The 26,164-nt window shown below is 38.2% G+C and overlaps 2 protein-coding genes across 5 annotated transcripts in view; both read left to right on the forward strand.

Moving 5' to 3' along the window:
* shot (dystonin-like protein short stop) overlaps window positions 1-26,164 on the forward strand; it is a 483,119-nt gene that overhangs the window by 91,095 nt on the left and 365,860 nt on the right. The window lies entirely within an intron of this gene.
* Window positions 22,635-25,055, forward strand: LOC135712775 (uncharacterized). Its single transcript, XM_065235832.1, has 2 exons — window positions 22,635-23,879; window positions 24,840-25,055. Exons 1-2 carry the CDS (start codon window positions 22,716-22,718, stop codon window positions 25,053-25,055), a joined length of 1,380 nt encoding a protein of 459 aa, XP_065091904.1. The 5' UTR covers window positions 22,635-22,715.

The raw sequence follows: 26,164 nt of genomic DNA on the forward strand, positions 1-26,164 counted from the left end.
AAGAAATTCAGGGCAGTATAGAGAACTTTAAGGAAATTTATAAATATTTTCGTCAGTTTTAATAACATCATGAAAGTCTAGACTATAGAATTAGTGTTTTTTTAAAGTGAATTTCTTTGTTGCTCCTCCTTGATTGATCAGAAGTAATGCTCATGCTGAGAGAACCACGCATGGTATTAGCTTTCCATCATCAATGTACAAGCACACTAATTCAATCTATTTATATAGATCAATCACAGCGCCGGCCACGTCCTCACTGTCTTTTGGGGAGGGAAGGATGATTAGTTCGACGTCCGTTGCTACTAGAGACCGAATACACCTCTGCATCTCCACGGCTTTCACGGGGAGGATAGTTGTGTTAGTGAGGTAGGTTATTTTTAGATCAGGATTCAACTGTGGTAAGTGATGCGATTGGTTGGTTAAAGCAGAATAAGGCAAAGTGAAAAATTGCAAGGAAGGGGACGGGCCTGGGATTGAACTCCCGACCTTCTGCTCAGTAAGCAGAAACGGTAATCACTGAGCTACCAAGCTTCGTCTTTCGAATTAGTGTTGATAATTTAAGAGCAGTTCCATGAGCTTCAGAAAAATCTTGAGATGTTCAGTGATAATCATAGAACTATATTAATGATTTCGGTTTTATTCCATTGCGGGAATTTAAAGAAGATTAAGATATTTCAGAAAAACTTCGAAAACTTCACAGCCAGTGCAGAGATCTTCAGAAACGTTTAGAGAATTTCATAGAAGCCTATAGAACTTAAAAAAAAAACATCACTAGAATATACTTCACGCAATTCAATTGCAATATTCTTAAAAATGTCATTGGTAATATCCTCTGAATTCAATTTTCTTTAAATTCTCCTCGGAAAGAAATCCTTCGGAAAGATTCTCAGAATTGTCATCGCATTCATTTCAGATTTCCTTTTGAATCTCAGATTTTTCCTCATAATTTGTTTGGAAAACTTTCCTGGATTTCTTTTCTGAATTCATTTTATGATTCCTGGAATTATTTTCTGATTGAATTGTAATCCTCCTTTTAGTATCTGTCTCAGTCCTTAAGTGCTCAAGTAACAATTTGGGTCTTATGAGGGTTCTGTAAACCATGATTTAGACTTGTAGAATGCATTAAAACGTCTATAAAACTTGCAGTATTAGTTGGGTGTTCTTCAAAAATTTCCAAGAATTTATGCTCCTGTTTCGTTTTCTGATCTAATCTAATACCAACACAGCCAGTTCTTGAAAGCATCCTAGATAATGATGGATATAACTCCATCATTTTTCTTGTCTATTTGAATATGCGCCACACATACCAAAACGGCCGGCTTACTGTGCAGCATTTAAGGGGCAAACGTTCCGTTTTTGGTAATTATATGATTGGTTGGTCGTTGGAAGCATCTTGAAGATACATAAACTTGATTTTTATTAAAGTTCTGAATATTTATTTCCTTACTAAGCGGCTACCTGTCGACTTCAGTGGATAAACCTACATACATTATGCATAGGCCCTTGAACAGTTTGTAATTGCATCAGGCAATGTCGACCTCAGAATCGCTACACTTTGAGTCACCTATTATGTACTTCGATTGAAAAACTTTGTTTTATAAAAAAGTTTGCCAATTATTACATGATTCAATTTCAAATGACTGTCAATACAAGACATCTGAAAGTTTATTTTTTCGAAATGAAGCCAACTTGAGCTTCAGACTAAAAGCTGTCACTGTAAAACTTTAATTCAAGTTTTAACACCACAAAATGATTGCTAAATCTCCAAAATAAAAGGCTGAACTTCCTAAAGCTAACCAAAATAATATTTCAGACCTACGTGACATTTAGGAACAACTCATTAAGATCGCCTAACGAGCATTTCAACTCATTACGGTCGTTGAATAGACAATAAAGTTAACGACAGTAAAATTCTAATCAATCCATTATGTCACCTAAAGAAAGAAAAAAACCGGCAATAAATCTTTTCCTCAAGACGCATGTTCACCGTGTGATGTCATCGGAACAATTTCAAATCATCATAAATTATCTCGCCCGATGCGCGAGCATTTAAATAGACTATAGTAGTCGTTTGAAGCACAGAAAATACGTTTGTTCTTGATTGAGCAACTGACATCATATTTACGTTTTTTATGCCATCCGTTCTTAGACCAAAGCGTAGGTTAGATAGGTGACTGGGACGAAAAACAAGTGTCATTTTTATTAAAAGTAGGTATTCAATTGCAGGTACCTCGCGGTAATAAAAAGCTCGTTCTACAAGCTTGGATGTGCTTTTTTAGCTCTGAATAGTAGTTGCTTGATTTTAATTGATATTACGCTATAAGCCGGATCATTTGCAGTGTAATTATCGTTTGGTTACATATGTTTTTCTGCCGCGATTTCCTCGACTCGATAGGCGTGCGGGTTGTGCTTCCTGTGCTGTTGGACTTCAATGGAATATTCAATGACCACGTAAATGTTTCGAACGCCATCTGGCGTCTGACGGATGTACAGATCTTCTCGAATCATATCTCGCCATCGTTTGTTTTGACCGGCGACCGTAAATCAACACGTGTGTGAATCCCATTCTCAATCAGCCGCTGACACACTTATTACGAATTTAATCCACACGTTTCGGGCGTTCTGTTTTCGGAGGCTTTTTTTCAATGCGGCCACTGTGTTTGATTTCATGGAAATCCCACAGGTTACCGTTGACGACATTAGCTGATGCCGATGACAAGTTTCGCATAATTTGCATTACAATCATTTTGAAAACGTTTCTAGAAGAGGAAAAAAATGTGTTACATAGTAAGTGCTACATACACTTGGTGGTTATTGTTGGCATTGAATGAGTGAGATACAATACGGGTACAGCTGTTGGGGCGAAACAGTAAACAACGTCACTGCGCTTCTTACAGATTATTAAATCAATTTGGCACATTGTTCATGGAAAAATTGAGCCGACAGTAAAATATGCAAATTTTTGTGTTGATGCCCGCGAACTGCACACTGAAACGCGTTCAATCACAGTTATTATAATCGCTCACTTGTTGTGCCATACACGTGCTTCATTAGATCTGATGGTTGTTGATAAATAGGTGGAATCGGTTGCACGCCTAGGTGACGCCGTTGGCTGCCGGTAACTAATGATAGGTGGCATCGTCGTTGGGTTGCTAATGGAGCACTTTGAATTTTTATATCGACAGCGGAGACATTCAGATGATCAATTGCAATTAGCAACGCTGTGGACGATGAGTTAATTCTAAACTAATGAGCCTTTAGATTGAATGTCAAGAGGGCATAGCATTCTGTGACAATTTTGAAAGAGAATGTAAATTGTTCAACAATAAAGGTTGCATTCATCGACTTCACATTTTTAAATTGGCAGATACTAAATACTTTCATATATTTTTTTGCTGCGACCAGTAGTGCAAAAAAGATGTGGGCGATCAACAACTCAGCACGCTTGGAATTCCTTACTGACACTTTCACAGTTGCTGGGAAATGAGAATTTAATAGCTTTATGATTATTGCTTCTTTTAATCACATATAATTTCAGATTTTTCATTCTTGTACTAAAGGGTCATACTTTAATTATGTCACGCTAAATTGTGGGAAAACTAAGGGGGTTTCGTCACGTTTTACCTATACCAAATGCATGGTTTGTCACCCTTTTAGAGCGTGACATAATATATGCATCACCCCTAACGAGAAGTTCATTCTACACCAATCAGTATTTGGTCAAATGCAATTTGGCTAAACGACATTCTGCCAAATGACCCATTAGACCTAATGACCTGCAACATTGGGGAGCCAAACATTTACATTATTTTGAAAACTATTTAGCAACAATAGCTGCAATTTACAAACCTACGACTGGATGCCTTCCTTCAAATAACAACTGGAGTGCGGTAAAAATCGGTAGAACTGTTTCAAACATACCGTTGGTACTTGAGCGGTCGGTGTTCATCTCTTTTTGCCAGTGGTGGCGGGGGGGGTGGACACCCCTCACCATCCCTCTCCAAAGGGGGAGTTTGGTAAAGAGAGATGATAAAAGCGATTTGTACCTTCCTAAAAGTTGTCCTAGCTCGCTGTCTACTCTTGTGAATCGTTGACTTCACGCAGAAGTAATACTAAACATATAGTCAAAGTATGAAAATTAGTCAAAAAATCAAACATCGCAATTTTCATCGAAGGAGGTCCTAAACAATGTTTATGTGTAAGACATACAGCGTAAAGGATTAACGGCTCTCAATGAATGATTTATTTTAATTGGATTAAAATTCAATGTTAATTCAAACAAATAAACATACAATCGAATTTGAGTAACGGATACATCTAAATTCACAATGAATAAACCTGAATTTACAATGATTAAAAATATGATTGATGGTTAAAACTCTGCGATTTATGGGCTTAGGGATATAATGCAGAAAGAAAAAAGGTCGAAGTGATGAAAAGGTCGAAAGGGAAAAATGGTCCAAAGGGAAAAATGGTCCAAAGGGAAAAATGGTCCAAAGGGAGAAAGGTTGAAATGGAGAAAATGTCGAAAGGGAGAAAAGGTCGAAAGGGAGAAAAGGTCGAAAGGGAGAAACGGTCGAAAAGGGAAAAAAGGGAGAAAATAGTCGAATAGACATAAGGCCGAAAATACGAGATGAACTAGCCAACGAGCTAAACATTTCGCTAATAAAGCTTTAAAAACAAAAACATAAGGCGGAAAGGGAAATAGATCATAATGCGAAAAGCTTATGTAAATATTCTGAAACTGATTTTTCACGATATCAAACTAATTCTGAACAGTCAAATATTTACTGTCCCTTCTCTGAAAGCTATTTATTCTTAAACATTTGGTTTTCAGACGATTTGTATCCATGTGCAGGGTTTTACTACATAGAAAAATCAGGAATTTTATTTACCTGTAAAGACTTGGGAGATTCTGAAATCCGCGTAAAAAAACCGCGTAAATTCCGAAATCCGCGTACAAAAAACCATTTAAAAAAACTGCGTTAAAAGCGACTCCTGTGTATATTGAAGTACGATATTGATTTGTGAGGGGCCTCATAGCCTAATCAGTAAAGGCACGGTCGAGGAAATCTTTCGGGTTGGAAATTTTCTCGACTTCCCTGGGCATAGAGTATCATTGTGCTTGCCACACAATATACAAATGCATTGGTATTGGCATCGAAAGCTCTCAATTAATAACTGAGGAAGTGAATTTAGAACACTAAGTTGAAAACCCGCAATAAGCTAATATACACTAAGCAATAAGCGTGAAATGCGAATAAGAAGAAAGAAGCTGAAGTACGATATTCACTTTTACTCACTGAAAATTATAATTCTAGAGTGGATTTACTTTCAGTAACAACAGCGATTCTGAAACTTGAATTGTTTTTTTTTAGGTCTGTAACATGGATTGAAAAAAAAACTTTTTTTTTAAACCCTGGAACGAAACAAATCAGACTTGGAGACATTTTCAAGAATCTGAAACGACAAGACGTCGGACATTGATTATTTTCAAAGAACCAATTTTTTTTAATATGGGGCTTGCAAAGGTTTCACAGCTGATGAATGAATTTGATGAAAATTTCCAAGGAATTCGAAATTCAGAGAGACGACTTAAAATTATATTTTAAGATTCCTTGTATGTTAGTTTTGTTGAACTCCATATTCAGTAAGCAACATTTCAAGGTAGTTCTGAGTAGAAACAAAAGGTAGGATTCAAAGTAAATTTCCAAAATAATTCAGAGGAAGATTTCAAGGTAATTCCAAGAGAGTTCTGACTAAAATTCCGAAGTAATTTTGAGGAGAATTCTAAGAGATTCTTAAGGAGAACTTCAAGGTTTTTGTGAGTAGAATTCCTAGAGAAGAAGATGAATCCAAATGGAATTCTGAAATGAATCAATGGAAGAATTCAGTTTGCTTTCAGCTGAGGACTGACACAGCAGCAGCTGTATGTCTCGGTGTCCATGGTGCTATCCAGTTTGTTTACTCGATCAAGTTCATTGTTTGATGCGCGCATTGTCCTTACCCACAATTCGGCCGTGTGTGATTGCTGTTGTTGCAAAAGTTGAAGATGAGTGGCGGTTAGACTGATGCAAAATTTGAAATTTTCGCTTCACAGTGCTCAAACGGTTCCAAATCGGGTCTTAATTAGCCTTCAAAAATTTGAACTCATTTAGTACGAAACTGACTTGGCACAAATCATTTGATTTTCATATAGAAATTACTATGGGAATACCAAATTTGTTGTTCATACCAACTAAAAATTCACCATATCGCTTTGCTTTAAAAAATTAGGAAATTTTCTCAGCTACAACTTTGATAAAGACCACTTTTCAATCAAATGTAAGGAACAAAAGTTATTAATGATTCAAACCACATATGTCTTATGATCATGCTCAATCAGCTGTTCAGCAGGCAACGTTGGTGTTTCTGGTGCGATCACAAAATTCATGCCTATTATGCCCTATTGCAGAATACAGTGTTGTCCAGTACAGTGAACATTTGAACAGTACAATATGGAAAAAGTCTAGAAGACAATGAACAACAAGTTTGGATTTCCCATAGTAATTTCCATATAAACTTCAAATGGTTTGTACCAAATAAGTTTCTTACCAAATGAGTTCCAATTTTGAAAAGCTAATCAGGACCCGATTTGGAACCGGTTGAGCACTGTGGAGCGAAAATTTCAAATTTTGCATCAGTCTAGTGAAGTGTTATATTTGGGAATGGTGCTGGAAGACCGTCGTTAGGCGAAATTATTAATTTCTCCAAGGCGCTTGTCGTGGATCCTGTCCATAGAAGCTATAAACAGAATAGCTGAGGAGAAATCCCTGTTCATCAAATTCAAGTCCGATGAATCGATGCTCCATACACTACTGCATAGCCCTGAGCAGTCAATTTTCGATTATCATGATGGAAAGGCAGTCGTGGCATGCATGTCAAATGCGAGGGAATTCGTTCAATATGTGCGAGTATATGATCTGCCCCCTAAGTTCCCGACTTAGATCTAGCGTTGATGCTGGGAAAATACGGTTAAGTTAAGCGTGTTGTCCACGAAACATTCCCACTAGAGCTGGGTTTCGATGCTTGCATTGGAGCACGGGGAGCATACATGGATGTGAAAAAGGCAATTCCTACATCGCTGCATTTCCTCAATCGGAAGGGGAATGTATTCTATCAAGGGAACAAGAATGTGTGTTTTGTTTGCAAGATAGAGGGGTAAGCGAAAGGCTCGGAAAAATCCAGAGAAACAAAAACTGGTCGGAGAACGAAAGGGCGAAGAGAAAAGCACGACTAGGTCGCAGTATTGGCAGTTTGGAAACTAGTTCGTACGTAGGAGTGTTGCCGGAGGTGCCACAAAGGAAGCGATTGAGGTGCTCGTTGAAGAAGTGATGGCGATTGACGAGATGACCTCGGAGATCGAAGAAAACAGAGCATGAGCATGATTGACCGCCCACGGTTGCTACTCTGCTATGCCAGATCAGCTGTAATTACACAGGACTAGCAATCATCCTACATGCGTACAAACTGGTGATCTCAAACTAGGCAATACCAGCGCCGGCCGCGCCCAAACACAGGTCAAGAAAGGAATTGGGTAGGAATATGTTGACATGACACTCGTTTTGATGGAAGCCGAGAACATTTCTGCAGTTCCACGAGGAATCACTGGGATGTTGGGTAAGAGGGTTGGGTTTCGCAGCAGGGTTCGTTTTGGTAAACGATAAGCTGAATTGATGTCCTAACGATTGAACCCACGGTCTTCTGCTCAGTAAGCAAAAACGTTTGCCACTAGGAAAACGAGCTCCGTTGTAATCATCTAGTTACTGCTATTACTATGCAGTCATATTAACTAATAAAGCGATTGACAAATCTTTAATGTGGATGGGTTTGACATTAGACTCACGATGTTCTGCTCAGTAAGCAAAAACAGTCGCTCTAAGGCCACCGAGTCTTTCATATCACATCATACCGCTATTCGAGTTGTTGTAACCATTTAAACCCGTCACCGGCGACGACGACGACGACAAGTTTCGCAAAATGCACGATAAATAAGCGATTTGACCAAAAATCTTTTTAATATGAATAAACCTGGGACCGTGTTTTTCTGCTCAGTAAGCAAGCCAGGGACGATCTTTCAAATCCGAAAACTAAAGGGTACGAAAAAGCACTTAGGCCTTCATTGAGTTCCACTTTCAAGCGACGTTATTTTCGATATGAAATACACAAAATAAAAATACATAACTGGAGCGGTCACTATCCGAGTCTTGCCACTACTAACAAGGCACAAAAAATAACAAGGTCCAAAATGCTTTCTTTGCTTACGCTTGACAAAGACCAACATGAACTAGTCCAGTTTGTGGTAGAGCCGAGGGTAGAGCTTACTGCGCACTGTCTTCTAAAAGCATGTAGCGCTGTTCAAGCTCCTCCGGACTAACCATCAGCACAAGAAAGCTTTGATAAGGCGCCTTCACCGGCTCCTCCGCGTCATCGGTTATTTGCTGTCACCATTTTTAAAACCGCATCACATATCATATCATCATCACCAGCAGCAGATCTGCATCATCATAAAAAAATAAAGCACTGCTACTGGTGCCTCTGCTTCGGTCACCAGCTTGGGTCCTACTGGGAATTCACCTCTCACTACTAATGAAATAAATCTTAATCACTCAGCGGCGATGATTCGAGCAAAAAAAAAACAACAAAACAACTATCGAGCAGCCGCACCTCGAAACTCGAGCTCTTATCTCACTTTCCACATGATTTCGAGCTGTTTCGCTCTTTTCCACACGCACACAAGCAAAAGCTTTTATCACTGCACTGTTGTGTGTTTTAACACTCCGGGAATCTTCTCGTGCCTTTGGTGTGCGATTGATCTTCAGCAAGCACACTTACACACCGCTGGTTACAACAAACACACTCGTGCAAAGAAACGGATCCAATAAACGTCACTATCGCGAAAGGAAACCCGTCGTCGTCGAACGGTAAAAAAAATAACTTGGTGAACAATGTGATACGGAATTTCCACTGAAAATCAACCGGGAATTCACGTATTTTACCACACTTAAACTGCGAAACACGTTCAGAAGCACTTTTGGTACACTTTCGATATCAATTTTTGGTCGAAAACAATTAATTTTTTGCAAACATAGTTGCGAGCAAACCATCATCAACACTGGCCGTGCCGAGCTCTTTCGCGCACCTTACAACGCGTAAATAAACTGAAATTAAAAACTATCACTCGCGATGCCACAAATTTCTGGTCCGGAAGAAATAAAAACAAACAACGCAGATAGCGACATCTCTTCTGATGCTTGCAAACATGATGAATCACGTTTTCTTTCTCGATTCTAAAACTTTCCAGAAAGCTAAAAAAACCACCAATCGCACACGTATAACCGTCCGGGAGTCAGAGTGCCAGCGCTAATCAGGCTAATGCAGCCGAAAACTATGAAACCGAATGCACGCACAAAACAGAGAGCAAACTTAAAACACAACCGTATCCGAAGGGGTTCGAAACTGCACTCCCTCGGAATTCGAAGAAAACAGAGAAGATGAACAAACTAGCGAAAAACTGGTGACCGAAACAGTGATGCGACTACCGTAAAGACCCGACGTACTTGGTGGCAAAGGAACTATTTAACCAGCAGCAATGGGTTAGCAAGCAGAAGAACGAAAAAAGTTGGGGGCACGGGAAAAAGCAAGCAGCAAACAATCGCCCCCAGGGAAGAACTTAACTCATTCAGGACCCGTTTTTAAATTTAGGATACAAAAAAAACTGTACTAATCGGCTCCGTAAAGCTAACTCGTTTGAGCCTTACAAATAAATAAAAGGGAAAAAAATCGTCAGGCATTATAAGCAGAGTTCGTTGAGAATTCTGAGGATCATTTCGTGGAATTTACGGGACTACTCATAGAGAATTATTTGTGGAATTTAGAGGAAATTCGGAAAATAGTTCCTCGGGAATTTTAGGAGAATAGTTAGTGAATACTTTGGAGATTTTTTTATTTTAAATTCTTTATTTAGCAGATTTTTAGCCACGGGCTAGTTCAGGAGAGTTTATGTCTTGAGAATTCTTTAGAGAATTCTTAGCGAACCAAATTAAGAATTTTAAGAGAATTTCAGAGTGAATTAATAGCCTTCTATATAGAGTTTCTAGAATTATGTAATGAATTATAAGGGACTCTATTTTTTATTAGATTTCAGTCACTTTTATTTTTTATGATTATAGTGGCTATGAAACTTAGATACCTACATTTTATGAACTTTAAAAAATTTCAAGTTTTTGTTAACTTAGACTTAGTAATAGACTTAGTAATAAGGATAGAACATGATATGAACTTTTATTCGCCCGAGATTTATACGTTATAGAAAAGATCGTGATTGAACATAATGTGTGTATGTAAGATCTAGAAACTCTGATGCAATGTTTTGAAACAGCGCTGACGAGGACGACTAAATATCTCTGAGCCGGGAAACACTCTTTACTCCAACGATATTTCTCATTGAAGCGTCTTTTGGAAAAAAAAAGAAAAAACCTCCTCTCTTTTACTTTCTCACGTAAAACCAAAAACAAAATAGCACGTCAACAGAAGTGCATTCAGGAAACTTATACAATTTTATTCAAGCAGTGCTCCCATAGTCGTAAACCAATTCACGAACACACAGAAAAAAAAAAGATTTCTACAAAGTAAAACAAAAGTCCCCACGGTAACCAGCGTAAACACATTAATGAGTAAAAAATACACATTTTTTATGTTAATGTAAATTTGGAGATCTTAAAATCAGTGCCAACATTTCAAAGGGGCGTAATTCAAGTATTTAGGTGTCTGGTTCGATTCCAAATGCACATGGGGAAAACATATTGCGTATCTGAAACAAAAATGCCAACAAAGAATCAATTTTCTTCGTACAATTACCGGAACTTGGTGGGGAGCACACCCGGAAGATCTGATCAGGTTGTACCGAACAACCATCCTTTCGGTTTTAGAGTACGGCAGCTTTTGCTTCCAATCCGCAGCAAAAACACACATTCTTAAGCTGCAACGGATTCAATACCGTTGCCTTCGTATTGCGCTAGGCTGTATGCACTCGACTCATACGATGAGCCTCGAAGTACTCGCGGGTGTTCTCCCACTGACAGATCGTTTCGCTGAGCTGTCTTTCCGGTTTCTCATCCGTTGTGAAGTATTGAATCCTTTGGTAATAGAACACTTTGGGAAGCTGCTCGACCAAAATCCTCAAACAAGATTCATGAGTTTGTACTATGAGTACATGACGCTGGAGGTTGGTCCTTCTTCATTAATCTCCAATCGTGATTGCTTTCCAGCCTTCTATAGTTCCTCTGTAAATTTTGATCTGACCATGATGCAAGAAATCCATGGAATACCAGATCACCATCGGTCGATGGTTGTTCCCTCAATTTTTGCAATCAAGTACCACCATGTAAGTAACGATAAAAGATTTTTCACAGATGGGTCAACCATAAATGCTTCCACTGGATTTGGTGTATTTAATCAATTTCATAGCGCCTCCTATAAACTGCAGAAACCATACGTTGCGGAACTCGCAGCTATATTTTACGCAGTAGAGCGAATTACCTCACTACCTTCTGACTTCATTTTTACGGATAGTCTTAGCTCATTGGAGGCTATTCGTTCAATGAGGCCGATGAAGCACTCCTCGTATTTCCTGCCTGAAATACGATCTAAACTGAGTGCTTTATCTAACTGCTCGTATACTATCACCTTAGCTTGGGTCCCATCTCATTGCTCAATTCCGGGTAATGAGAAAGCGGACTCATTGGCTAAGGTGGGCACTATGGAAGGCGATATTTTTGAGCGACAAATCGCCTTCAACGAATTTTTCTCCATTGCTCGCCAGCAAGTCCTCATCAGTTGGCAACAAAAATGGAATGATGGTGAATTGGGAAGATGGTTACATTCTATTCTCCCACAGGTGTCGAACAAACCATGGTTCAAAGGGTTGGACATGAGCCGCGACTTTATACGCGTTATATCAAGGCTTATGTCCAATCACTGCTCATCAGACTCGCACTTCTATCGAATTGGGCTCTCAGGCAGCAATTGATGTTTGGTCGTGTACTTTACACCGTGTTGCCAGATCTGAGTTATCCACATCCCTCAGGGCCCGAGGAAAACAACCCGCGATACCCGTTAGAGATGTCTTGGCGAGCCGAGATCTTGACTATTTGAATTTAATTTATGTGTTTTTAAAACGGATAGGTTTGAGGATTTAGAAGTTAGTGTCATCTTGTGTTCTCCCAAGTTGTTAGCTACCCATCGGTGTACCCCCAAGTTTGTCTTTTTCATCAGAGTGTCGCCTAGTTCGAGATCAAGAGCACATTGCTCTCCAAACCTTGTGTTCACAATCCCTACCCTGCCTTCCTTTTGTTACAATTTGTTACCCCTAGCCTCGAGATAGCCGCGAGTAATCGGCCCCGCTTTACTAACGTTAGTTTTAAGTAATTTTGTTATCTAAACAATGAATATCGGCTCCGCAAAGCTACAGCAAATGAGCCTGGAAAAATAAACGAATTATAAAAAGGGGCGTAATTGGTTTTGTAAACAATGGCTTTAGACGTCGATTTCTCGCAAATGAAAACCCATCCCTCCAAATTACAAATGCTAGCTGATACAGGAAACATACCTCTGCATGTTGGTGTCATTCATTTTCATGAGTGAGCTTTCATTTGCGAGAAATCGACGACTAAAGCCATTGTTTACAAATGCAATTACGCCCCTTTGAAATGTTGGCACTGAAATGTGTAAAAAAATACACATTTTAAGAATGTAGTACCAGTCAAAAAATGTGTATTTTTATAATCATTAATGGGTAAAAAAACTTCTGCTTCGTTGATGGACGCCATTTGCCTAAGCGAAAAACTTTCAGCAATTTTAATAATTTTTTTTGGGAAACTACAGTCCAAACTGTAACAGAGCAACGGTGGACAAGCTAGAGGGTAAGTGATTTATTTTATTTTCATAGCTAAGCCCTAGAAAAATAATCTTTATTAAGGTTTTCATTGTCCGGTGTCTGGCTGTGATTTTTTTTAATATAATATTATTGAATCCGATCAATTTATTTTTTTATCATTGGCACAAATAAGAAATCTCCGATATTAATAAAAAAAACCATGCGTCCTTATCATATTTAATTTCTTTGAATGATTACTTTTTACACATTTTGCAGTAAAAACCATTCTTTAAAAATGTGTAAAAAATACACATCTATTGACGTTTGATGGGTTTACACATAAATGTGCAAACGCAGTTTACACATTTTATGAGTAGACCCCTTTTTTCACGAAATGTGTGAAATTTTACACATTAATGTGTTTACGCTGGTTACCGTGAACGGTCAGGCCACTGATAAAATTCGACACATTTTTATTGGTGAATTTCCATGTAAAATTCCACGTGATTTTCATGTGTCCACACATACACGGATACGAATTTTGTTCATTTAAAACAAAAATATAAATGTTTATACTCTGAACATATGAATTATTCAAAGTAAATTGAAAGCATGTTTAAAACTAAAATATTTATGTTTGAATTAAATTCAAAAGCATGTTTATTTTAACAATATAGGATTTGGGTAAACGGTTTTTAGCGTGTCATGCCTTTTTATTTCCTTCATTAATGGGAATCACTACACCGTGAGTGATAAGTTATCACTTCACCGAGATATGACACCGGTAATAAGGGCCGACTATTATATTCTTAGCAAATCAAAGAAAATCATGTATTCATTATGAAGTTCATTAAAGTTTAAACGAAATCAACCAACCTCGGCTATCTCGCCGGCCCAAGCCGCGGGAAACAGCAGCGAAGCGAATAAATTCTGAGACGCCCTCGCCAACGCCCCCACAACGCCCCAGCCAACGGGCCCCGCAAACGACAAAACCGGCACCCCCACCGGCGCCCTTCCCGGCGGACCAGACAAACGCCCTGGCGACGCTGCGATGAAGCTGCGATGATGCTTCAAAAACACTGCGGCGTCGCTTCAAAATGAGGCGGCGCTGCAAAATGAAGCGGCGCGTCAAATCGAGGCGGCGCGTCAAAATGAGGCGGCGCTTTAAATCGAGGCGGCGCTTCAATCGAGGCGGCGCGTCAAAATGAGGCGGCGCTTCAAATCGAGGCGGCGCTTCAAAATGAGGCGGCGCTTCAAATTGAGGCGGCGCGTCAAATCGAGGCGGCGCTTCAAAATGAGGCGGCGCGTCAAATCGAGGCGGCGCTTCAAAATGAGGCGGCGCGTCAAATCGAGGCGGCGCTTCAAAATGAGGCGGCGCGTCAAATCGAGGCGGCGCTTCAAATCGAGGCAGCGCTTCAAATCGAGGCGGCGCTTCAAAATGAAGCGGCGCTTCAAAATGAGGCGGCGCTTCAAAATGAAGCGGCGCTTCAAAATGAGGCGGCGCGTCAAATCGAGGCGGCGCTTCAAATCAAGGCGGCGCTTCGAATCGAAGCGGCGCGTCAAAATGAGGCGGCGCTTCAAAATGAGGCGGTGCTGCAAAATGAAGCGGCGCGTCAAAATGAGGCGGTGCTTCAAAATGAAGCGGCGCGTCCAATCGAGGCGGCGCTTCAAAATGAGGCGGCGCTTCAAATCGAGGCGGCGCCTCAAAAAGAGGCGGCGCTTCAAAATGAAGCGGCGCGTCAAAATGAGGCGGCGCTTCAAATCGAAGCGGCGCGTCAAAATGAGGCGGCGCTTCAAAATGAGGCGGTGCTGCAAAATGAAGCGGCGCGTCAAAATGAGGCGGTGCTTCAAAATGAAGCGGCGCGTCAAATCGAGGCGGTGCGTCAAAATAAGGCGGCGCTTCAAAATGAGGCGGCGCTGCAAAATGAAGCGGCGCGTCAAAATGAGGCGGCGCTTCAAAATGAGGCGGCGCTTCAAAATGAGGCGACGCGTCAAATCGAGGCAGCGCTTCAAAATGAGGCGGCGCGTCTTATCGAGGCGGCGCGTCAAAATTAGGCAGCGCGTCAAAATGAGGCGTCACTTCAAACTGCGGCGTCATTTCAAAAACTCTGCGGCAACGCAAAATATTTCTTTAAATATTGCTTGTTTTTATTATTTCATGCGTTTCGTCCCACGGATATGTAGGGGAAATGTCTCTAATGTTGGGCCCATCATTAAAAATCAATTTTATCTAGATGAACGCGTCATTGGGATATTTTTGGTCGCTATTAAAAATTTAGTCGATTTCTGAATTTATGTATGGGCCCAAATCAGGGACATTTAGGCCGACATTAAATTCATTTCCCCAATTATTTCCAGAAAAAACGGGGTTTTCTGCGGTGGGAAAAAATAGGAATTTATCTATCACAGATTACAGATTCCTGTTCACAGCACTGAAAATCTCAGCCGGTGCTTCTATTTATGCTTTTAGGTTAGGAATGCCTCTCCTACTTGGAGAATTAATCCATGCAACGGCTTGCTATACTGCGCCTCAATTCTTCATATAGCAGGGACTTACAATGCTAATCTAAAAGCATGAAATCAGTCAGAGGTGATGCGTCACAATTGGAACTGGTTCTTCAACTCGTGGTAGGAAAATCAAATTAATTTTTAACAATTCTTTGGAAACTCATACGTTCGACGCTTAGGTATGATGCTTATTATTACAATATTTAACAGGTGGAGATCCTTTACACGAGTTTTTGCTCTGCTTTTGAAATTGAATAACTGAATCCAATGCTGTGTTCCTAAAATTTGAGCTAAGCAGTCACACCTAATAATTGACCTGCGCCCTTAAATATACATCTCCCTAAAGATAAATCTCCCTAACAAGATGCGCCCACCTCTTGAAGTCTTTAAAAAAGTACCTTATTTCAAATAGTGTATTATCTAGATGATATGGTATGTTGCAGTTGCCACACAGCAACACCTGAGGGGTGGGAAATAATAAATGACTCTAATATTCATTGTATATCTACAAAGTCCTTACTTCTTGACATTATTCTTAATTCCTTAAAGTTTCGTCAACATTTTCCAACCACCATAATTTTTTTTCTTAATCATCTCAAAATATACTTGACTTTTCCAAATTTCAATAAAAAACCTTGAAACATTTCTAGAAATTTTCCTAAACATTCGTATTTTGCACACGGGCAAAAAAAGTTCCCAAAGCAAATGCTTCAGTTTTTAAGAAGTCAAACCTGAGATGAGTTTTTAATAAATTCCCAGTACTTCTATTAAAAGCACTGAGCTTCCTCAGTTTTGGACATTAACGCCTACTAAGAATAGTGTTCACTTGGTATAATCACGGAAATAGGACATTTTAAATACGTTTAGAATTTAAAATCTCGATCTTGATCAAATAATCAAAATTGTAAAATTCTGGGATAATTTTGAAATATTTTGATTTATTTTTTATAAATTTTGATAAGTTTTAAATTCGTGATCTCTAATACAATCAAATTAAGAAAGCCTGGTATATTTTTCTATTTAAGAATGTAAAAAAACAAAGAAAAGTATTCATTGCATTTCGCTAAAATCTAAGCTAGGAAATTTATTGCTGAGGAACTTATAAAAAATTCAAAGCACTCAAGATACTATTGCATGATTGTTCGATGTTTGTACAGACACTAAAGCTACCGGGCTTTAAAGAATGTTCAAAATTCAAGGCTTTGAAAAAGTCTCTAGAGCTTAAAATTTTCCTAGACTATTTTTAGACATCTTAGGCCTGGAAAACTTTCACGATGATGTAGTAAAAAGTCAAGAAATTGAATTCCGAGTGTTTTTATTCGAAACCTCCAAAAATTTGTGTATTTCGAAGCAATGAAAAAAAAAAGAAAATGAAAAAATAAACATCACAAATTGCATTAGTTATGCTTATTAATTTAATTTAAAAAAATATGCAAAAACGCGATCATTTTTTCAATTTGGCACGTCACCCAAATATTTCTACCTCTTTAGCAGCGGATGAGCTCTTGTAAAACGGGGGAATTGCGTTTCAGGGTAATATCACCAACGACATTTTTTCTCGTGCTATACTAAGACTAATTGATACGAACAGTTTTTGATAATCATATATCAATAGTTTATTTGGTAATGCTAGGTGGAAAACCCTTAAATTGGGTTTTAAAAACGCATTTTAAACGCTTTAGGTCATATTACCTCGTGGTGCGTATTGTCCCACCTTCCTCTACTATGAATTGCTATATGCTGACAGGTTGACGGTGAGACAACGGCATACATTATCACCACTATTCTGTATTTCGTTTCGAACGAAATTCTCATACAAAAAAATATTTTGGTCAGCGTTACAATTTTTCCAACACAGAAAGCGTTTTTCTTTCAGTGTCAAGGCTCATAACATGGACTTCTACTTGTTATTCAAGTTCATCTCTCTTAGCTACATGCATCTCTTTCTTATTACACACAGTCGTGTCAAAGTGGCAATCAATCGCTTTTATGTTCACTCATGAACCAGGTCTACGTCATTTCCTTAGAGCTGTGATTGAAATGGCTATCACAAAAGTGTCAAAGATCTGAGAGAACTTTTGTGCGTTCAGTAAGTATCTATAGACACCACTGAAAATTTCAGTTGCAGTGTATCAAACAAAATTCTGTTTTGGTTCCGAAAATGGATCTAAGCGAAGTGCAAAGGACTCCAAAAATCTGCAAAGTGATCGAACATTGACTGAAATTGTGACAGAATTTTTTTATTGGCCGATGGTTCAATAGGCAAATTCATAACTGATCCCAGCAGTAACTGTTAGTACGAGCAAGCGAGTTATGATCCGGGGAACTTTATCCGGCATGTTCGTGCTACGCATTCCGAAAAAGCGCTAGAAATTGGCATAATGAAGGCAGAAGACGTAGCCACCAAAAAGCCCATCATTGTTCCGAAGAGGCCAATAGTCATTGGATCAGCAGCTGTTCATTGATTCCGTAATTAAGATTGTTTCGCTGCACAATCTTTCCCTGGCAAGCCTAGAATGGGAAGGCTTGAAGCAATTGTTTGATCCAATTGCTGAGGCTACCGGGTTAACAATAAATCGTTCGAACATTAAAACATACCTAAGATCAGCCGCACAGAAAATTAAATAATAGTTGTCGTAATAAATAAATATTCAGTATGTCCTGTGGGATAAGGATGTCATTTGGACATTGGATGAGTTTGTTTAGATTTCTTTAAATATTAGACTCAATAAGGACACTTTTGTACCCTTAATACAAGGCATGATTGAGGTTAACGAAAGACAGAAAGCGAAATATTTAAAAACGAAGATCATGGAAGTTATCAAGAGCAAATGTGTGTGTATAATCGAAGACAACAAATCAAGAAGACTGGCAACTCTTCCATTTTCTCATACGAACGCTATGAGACAGGTACAATTGCGTCATCTGCCGTTCAAAGGTAAATGCTTCGAACGAATTTGATAGCAAAGATTACATCCTCAGACGAAGGGTTTGTGTATTTGCTCATTTTTCTATGCGTTGCTTCCACCTTCACTCAAGCGCAGCGCTACTGTATCTGTCGCTTGGATTCTGGCAGAGTTGCCAGTCTTCTTGATATGATGTCTTTGATATAATGCAAATATTCTCCGTGACTAATTTCGGGAACAGATGAGTTGCAAAATAAACTAAATTTGATCCGTTGCGCTGTACACACGGTGCAGCTCGCTATATTGGAGGTAGTTAACAAGTCTAACGAGTCCGTCAAGAAAAAAAAAAACTGCAGCTGGTATCGGAACATACAATACAAGGCAGGGTTTGATGGCACCTCATTTCTCCCCATATGAGGTCAAACTCGATGGGAAGTAATTTATGTTGTGATGGAAAGCTTCGTCTATCAACAAAACTTGTTTCCAAAGCTTGGTAAGTTTTTATACAGTCATCGATCCATTTACGTGGTTTTCTTGATTCATGTAAACGATACTTTCATTTAATTTTCGTTTACGGAGAATTAAAAAAAAAACAATCTATAATCAGTTTCCTTATCTATTCGATTCGAAACTAGTCGAAAATTCACATACTTCCAAACGTAACAGAATAAATTTAACGTTTTCTCAAACCAAACACTTAGAAACAATTATAATAATTTTGATCGAGGCTCATATTTGTATGTTAACTAATAATCACGTTTTAAGTAAACTGTTTGACCATAGCTAACCAGAAACCATGAGAGGTAATACCATCCGGCATTGGAGCTTTGCCATCAGCGCGAAGTATTTTTAGTCCTCTGGTACTGGCGCATACTGGTACATATTAAGAATAAATAAATGTGTTATTAGTGTTATCATACAAATCTGGTTTCCTCGAAGAAGTATGATATTCAACATTAAGTGTTCAATTTAGGATTAGGAAGGGCAGCCTAATTTAATTTATGAATGCAACCCGATTCCCGAGATATGTGTCAAATAACATGTAACAGTTCAAATGTCAAGTAAATTCTCTCCCATAGTTTATTAGATGTTTAGAAAAAAATGTATGGTGAATAGATTATAATTTCTACAAATTTAAAATCATGTTTTCACAATTCCTAATCTCTTGCTATAAACTTTCTTATAGATTAATCAAGTCATTGGGAGTTCATCACTTATTATGAACAAGCCTTCAAGCCACTTTATCTGGCTACAAATAAAATGCTAGCAGGGCATATTTCTCTTTGTGACAGCTCTGGTTACAGCGTAAACAGACGCATCCTAAACTACACGCAGTGGGCACGGTACTGTTGGCAACACAATCGAACCAAGTATCGGTGGAGAGAGCCTTCAGCGCTCTTTCCTTGATATTTTCGGATCACCGTACAGGACTAGAGGGTAGCTGACATCCTCATTATTAAACTAAACCGAGAGTTTTATGATACAGTTTTACCAAATCTGCTTCAAAGCAATGAAACGTTGCTTTTTATTTGTTTTGTTCTGCTTGTGACTTATCGAAAACTTCATGTACGCTTTTTTTGTTTTGTTTGAATTGGTTAACATTTTTATCTTTAAATGCAGTTTCAGCTTTTTCTCGGTGGATTTTCAACCAATCGATATGATTTTCTACAAGTGACTAACTCACAATTGACACTGCTCACATCAAAAAAATTGTCGAAAACTCGAAGCGGGTCGAAAACCCGCTGAGAAAAAGCGGTATGTACGCCTCAGAGGGTGCCATCTTATTGGGGGAAGCCTGTATTTTCATTTTGAAAAACTAGTGAACGTGTTCCTGAGCTGGTATTACAGAAATCGGGACACAGTTTGTCTACGAAGAGATGAAGAATATGACTAAAAAATTAAATTTCACTCACCCAACTTCTGCTCTTCATCAAAAAAAGGCGAATGGCAAAGCTGAAGCCATAGTCACTGGAGAAACATTTCGAACAGGATTGGATGTAGCCCGGCATAAAGAATTTTTCACGTCGTACCAGATGTGGAATTGCCTTTCTTTAACAAAAAGTACGTTCCTCGTTTTGTTCCAGACACAATCCTAAAGAACAAGTAAGAAAATTCAAATAGAATTATGAATATCGATCTCATGAATTACCTGTTACTGCAATTTAAAACTCCAGTCCGTTAATAATGATGTTCAAACAGCTCCTGGGAGCGAATGGCAGCTTAAAAGTCATCATCAAAGTCAAAGCCATCTGTGATCTTTCATTCAGAATCAATAGTTTCAGGAGCGCCCATCGTACCGCGTGTCGAGCCACGTGGTAAACAAGGGCGATATCAATAGAAATTTAAGTGTTTCGTAATGTAATTATGATTTTTCGTATATATTTATAGATGTGCCCCACTTCTGGCCGTAACTACTGTCAATAGTACAAGCTATCTATCGTTTTTAAAATCATTAATAAATGGAGAATACCACGTGTAATTTTTTCCAGCGTTTCTCTAATATGTCTGTTCCAAGAACTACAATGAAAAAATATTATTTTTGCCATATAAATTTACATAACAACAAGCTTTAATAATTTTCTAAAGCAGGATAAGCATGTAACAAAGGCTTATCTCAGAATATTAAAAAATAAAATAAACGTAGATTCTCACGCAACTACGCTATCTGATAGGACACAGTTTGATGTGTTGTGAGAAGAGCGAAATCGTTGTTGAAAGTCATTCCCTAATAAAAATAACCATCAAAGATAGCTTAACGACGTGTTCGGGGTAACATCCAAACCATTTGTGGGATAGTTTACCCATTGTGGATACAGTTCGTTGATGGTATTTGTGTATTGGGGTGTTCACATATCGATTTAGACTATTTTGACATTTTTCCTTTTGAATTGGTTTTCTATCTCAGCTGTCTGCAGTCTTCACGGTACAACATGAGTGCGATGTACACGTTAGTTTTTGCACTCGCTTGTGCTCCCATTCTATGTTCGGCTATGTTCAAGCCCATTTGTACACAAGTTTGAACGCAAGTACAATGAACAAGTGCAAACTTCAGCTCGCACCGCGGCTCGCACCAATGTTCAAACTCATGTGCAAACGCAAAAGCTCAGAAGAAGAAGCGAATATAGAATGTGGAGAACAAGCGAGTGCAAAAACTAACGTGTGCCTCGCACACATTTTGTATCGTGAAGACTACTCATAAGCAAGGTTGCAAAGACTCATTTCAGCTAAAATAATGTTTTTCGGAATAATAAAACCAAAAGATGGTATGATGGCATGTTTTACTTGTAACTTACAAGAAGAGGTTACAAAGTATGCGTTGGAAACATAAAACCTGTAAATTTTGCTTTCTATGAGTCACAATCAGCGATTTGCTGATCGCTGAGTGAGTGAGTGAGTGAGTTAGTGAGTTTGTTAAAAATCGCTGATTGTGACTCTCATGAAGTGAAATAAACAGATTAAATATGTCAAACACATTCTTTGCAACCTCTTCTTGTATCCTACCAATTCAAAATTTGATCATGGCATCTAATTATTTCATAATTTAGAAAAACATTGTTTTAGCTGAAATGAGTCTTTGCAACCTTGCTCATAAGAAGAAGTTACGCTTGAGCAATTTCATAAAAGTTTCATTCTTTCGTTTGCAGTTTACTGACAGCGAGTGGTGTAGTGTGATATTAAGTTACATGTGAATTCGTAATCATGAACGGTATGTCATAATTATATTTTGTGATGTTAATATGGATTGCAATTTTTCACTGAAAATACACAACATAGGCAAAATAAAAAATGCATCCCTCTAATGCTCTGTTCGGACTACGGAGTAGTCTTGTAACATGTTACAAGGTTATAGTGATGACGTTTTTCTTGTTGATAATTATTATAACAACCTTGTAACATATTATAGATGAGTTAAATAATGTATTTTGTTTAAAGTCAGATTTTGGCCACTTCCCCGTTCTCTAGGGCACTATATGGCATTTTGTGTGCATACTACAATACAAATAAAGATTTTTTCGTATTATTAATCAGCAGCTAATTCACAATGTTCGCAAAAGTCTGAAGTTTAAAGCAATCATTTGTTTATTCCCTGAATACTAGGTAATACGCCTAATGTTAATCTCAGAACACATTATTTTCATTACAATGAGAAAGATAATGTGTGCCTATGCAAATTTCCTGGATGCACCAGGAGACTCAAAAATGTATTGAGCAGTTTGAAAAGGCATTTGGCTCAAATACATCCAGAAACCGGTGCAAAAATTGGAATCACAGGCTACAAACGCATAAAACCCGACCAACCGATCTCCTCGCCATCTCCAGCAAAGCGTTTGAAAACCGTATCTGTTCAAGTGGATCCTGTTGAATTCCATTGTGGATTAATTGAAATGGCGACTATCAATTCGATTTCTTTCAATTTCTTCAACTCGCATGCTTGTCGCGCTACAATTGGACCACTAGCTAAGAGCTTAAACATTCCCGTCTATGGTGAAGCAATCGCTTCAAGTATCCCTGCTATCGCCAATATCATCAGAGGCATGATTGCGAATGAGTTGAAGATTTTTTTTTGTTTGGAAATAGATGGAGCTGTGCGGCACAACCGAAAGATTTTCGGGATTAACGCTCGAATACTTCATGGTGGAAAAGTCTCCACTCGCACATTATCGATGATGGAGATAACCGATAAGCAAACTGCTCAGAACCTGAAAAACACCATTGAAGAAGTATTGAAATCATACAGCACTGATGTCACGCATGTTTATGCTTGCACAGCTGATAACGGAAAAAATGTACAAAAGTGTGGGCAAGAATTGAATAAATCGCAACAAGTGGCACTCAATTCCATTGAGCACGAACAAGCCAGTGATGATGAAAACGATGATGAAGAAGACGATAATGAATGTCACACTGGTGAAATTGACGAAATGTTGGAGGCCGTTGAGAACATTGTTCTTAGCGGTAACGAATCCTGTATTGCTACACTAAAATGCGCAGCCCATACTATTAATCTGGTTGTAAATGATGCTGTGGATAAGGAATGCGACATTCTTAAAAAAGTCCGAAAAATTGTTAAAGCGTGCCGGAAAGTTGGATACAAGCCATTTTTCGAAATTGAGAAGGTTCCGCTGCCCAAAATAGATGTGGAAACGAGATGGGGCTCTCTATATGAAATGATCAACTCGTTACATAGCAGAAAAGCATTTTTCGAGGATATTGGTCCAAAGTTTGAAGAATTGCACGTAACAGCGGATGACTGGACCTACATTGAAGAGTTCACCGCAGCATTCGAACCGCTGTTTGTTCTAACAAAAGCTCTGCAAGCGAATGATTTGATTCTAGGAGACGTTTTCAAGCTCCTAAAGATATGTCAACTAAAGCTCAGTAAGATCCCTGCTGCCAATAGATTTTCAGAAAGTCTTAAACAAGCACTACAGGGTAGAGCTATACGTATGATGGATAATGATGCCTTCCGTGCGGCTTTGCTATTCGACCAACGCTGGTGCTTTATCGACTCGCCATATGTTTCAATGGATGAAAGGCTGAAGGTGATCGTAAGTATAATTAAATATTTATGCAGTTTTTTTATACGATAGATAATTTATATTTTTGACTACATATGGTGCAAAGTAAAACAAAATGTCTTTGATCACCGGGATAATTTAGATTAGCCTAGTTTTATTATAATGGGTGTTCAATAAAAAATGAGAATGTCTTCAGTGCCGTCCAGCGCTCTTGTGAGAGCATCGCGACTAAGTCGCGTCGTACGGTTGACCAGGCCCCCTTCTTCCAATATTCATTGACGTTTTTTGAAGAATAAACATTATGTTATTAAAAAAATACTGAATTCGTTGAAAACAATTTTTTTTTGCTAGCTATGTGACTGAAAAAATTCTAATTTTTTATTGAACACCCGTTAAATTGAAGAAACAGCATGCACTTTGAACAGTTTAAAAGTCGTTTAAATTTTTAATAGCCGTTACACGTTAGAAATCAATTAAATCAAGTGGTGTTGAGTACTTCGCACTGATGAAGTCTGCAAGTAGTAAACGAAATATGCGTATCTGTCAAAATATAAGCAATTATAAAGGAATTTAAAGGAAATAAACCAACCCACTCAAAGCTCTTCATAAAGACATTCCGTTAAGAGGCTCGACAAATTTAAAGGATTAAATCAACGTATTTTTTGTTAACTGAATAAAGTTTTAACAAGTTTGGAATAACTTTTCTTTATTGCATTTTTCACAAGTTTTTAAACTTTAACCGGACAGTTCTGTAGTTTTAAAATTACCGAACATTGGAGGCTTGCATTAGTGTGTGAGCCACAGAATACGTGCACATAATTAATGAAGTCAGTTAATTATGTTAGTACATAGACAAAATTACATTGTATGATTAATTTTGCACAAAAGATTGAATATACTTTTTTTTTGTATCAAAAAGGAAATTAAACTTAAGAAATTTACAATATTCTTCGATTATATTATCTTGAAATTTATTTTCAAATTATCTAGGAACACATGCTGAAAGTTGCCAACATATTGAAGACTTTCAAAAAGAAATCTTCAATTCAACAGCAATCAGAACTGCCAGAATGTCTCGCTGCTACCAAGTCAAGCGATGACGATTTTGAAACCATGCTTGAAGAAGAATGTCAGCGTGCGTCAACATCCAAGCTTAATCCTTCTGAGATCGATTTAAAAGTAAAACTTCTTGATCTGATATATTAAAGTACTGGGAGGCTCGGCGTTATGATGATGAACAGATATACGACCTCGCTATGATAGCTTTATCCGCATCAGCAACAGAGGTGTCGGTAGAGCGGTGTTTCTCTGGAAATAAAACTTCTACTGGAACAACACCGACTCCGCATGTCACCCAGTATGCTTAATGATCTGATGATAATTCGATTCAATAAGGATCTTTTGGAACCAGCCATGGAAAAATACCGCCAGAATGATGCAGTTTAAAAACCAAGTGTTAAGATTATTCATGAAATTGTATTTGGATCTATGTTTCCTTTTGTTTTGAATTTATGAATTTATGTTTTTGACTAATTTTGTTTGCTTTTCATAATTTTATAATAAATAATAAACAAACTTTTTTATCAGTATACTTCGAAAAAATCGCAACTTGAAAAAGTACCACGACAACCTTGCAGAAAACAGTAATTTCCCAAAATGCCAGGGTACCAAGATATGAAAATGAACCTTATTCAGAAAAGATTTTTGTTCCATGTGAACCTTTAAAACCCAAAAAAAAAACGAAAAAAAAATAGAAAAAAATATCTAAAAACAAAAAAAGTTGATTTTTTCCACTTTAGGCAGACCGGAAAATTATTAATTGTTAATTTTTTCATGACATCACATGGTGACGAAAAGGGAGGGGTGTTGATTTACCCAACATTTTGCGTGACGTACTTAATGCATGGAAGTGCCCACCCTTTTGTGCGCCAGAAAATTTGCAACATTTTGGCGTAAAGCGAAGCTGCAACATGCACACTGCTGGCGCGCAAAAGGGCGAGCACGTCTGTCTGAAAATTTTGCTCCGTGCACAACCCCGTGTGTAAACCAGTGTTTAAGCTCATGTTTAAACTCGTGTACAAACATCTGCGCATACACTTGCGAACAACATTGATACACCAGAGTGTATTGTGTGAAATGTACATGGGTTTAAGATTGCACGCAAGTTCAAACTAAACATTCGCTTGGATTTTTGTACACAAGCTCAGCATGGTACATGTTTTCGTGAAGACTGGAAATTCGGAAAATAGTTCCTCGGGAATTTTAGGAGAATAGTTAGTGAATACTTTGGAGATTTTTTTATTTTAAATTCTTTA

Source organism: Ochlerotatus camptorhynchus, unplaced genomic scaffold (assembly GCF_037179485.1).
Source record: "Ochlerotatus camptorhynchus isolate MF236.1 unplaced genomic scaffold, CSIRO-AGI_Acam_v1.1 ptg000503l, whole genome shotgun sequence".
In the NCBI taxonomy this organism is placed as follows: domain Eukaryota; kingdom Metazoa; phylum Arthropoda; class Insecta; order Diptera; family Culicidae; genus Ochlerotatus; species Ochlerotatus camptorhynchus.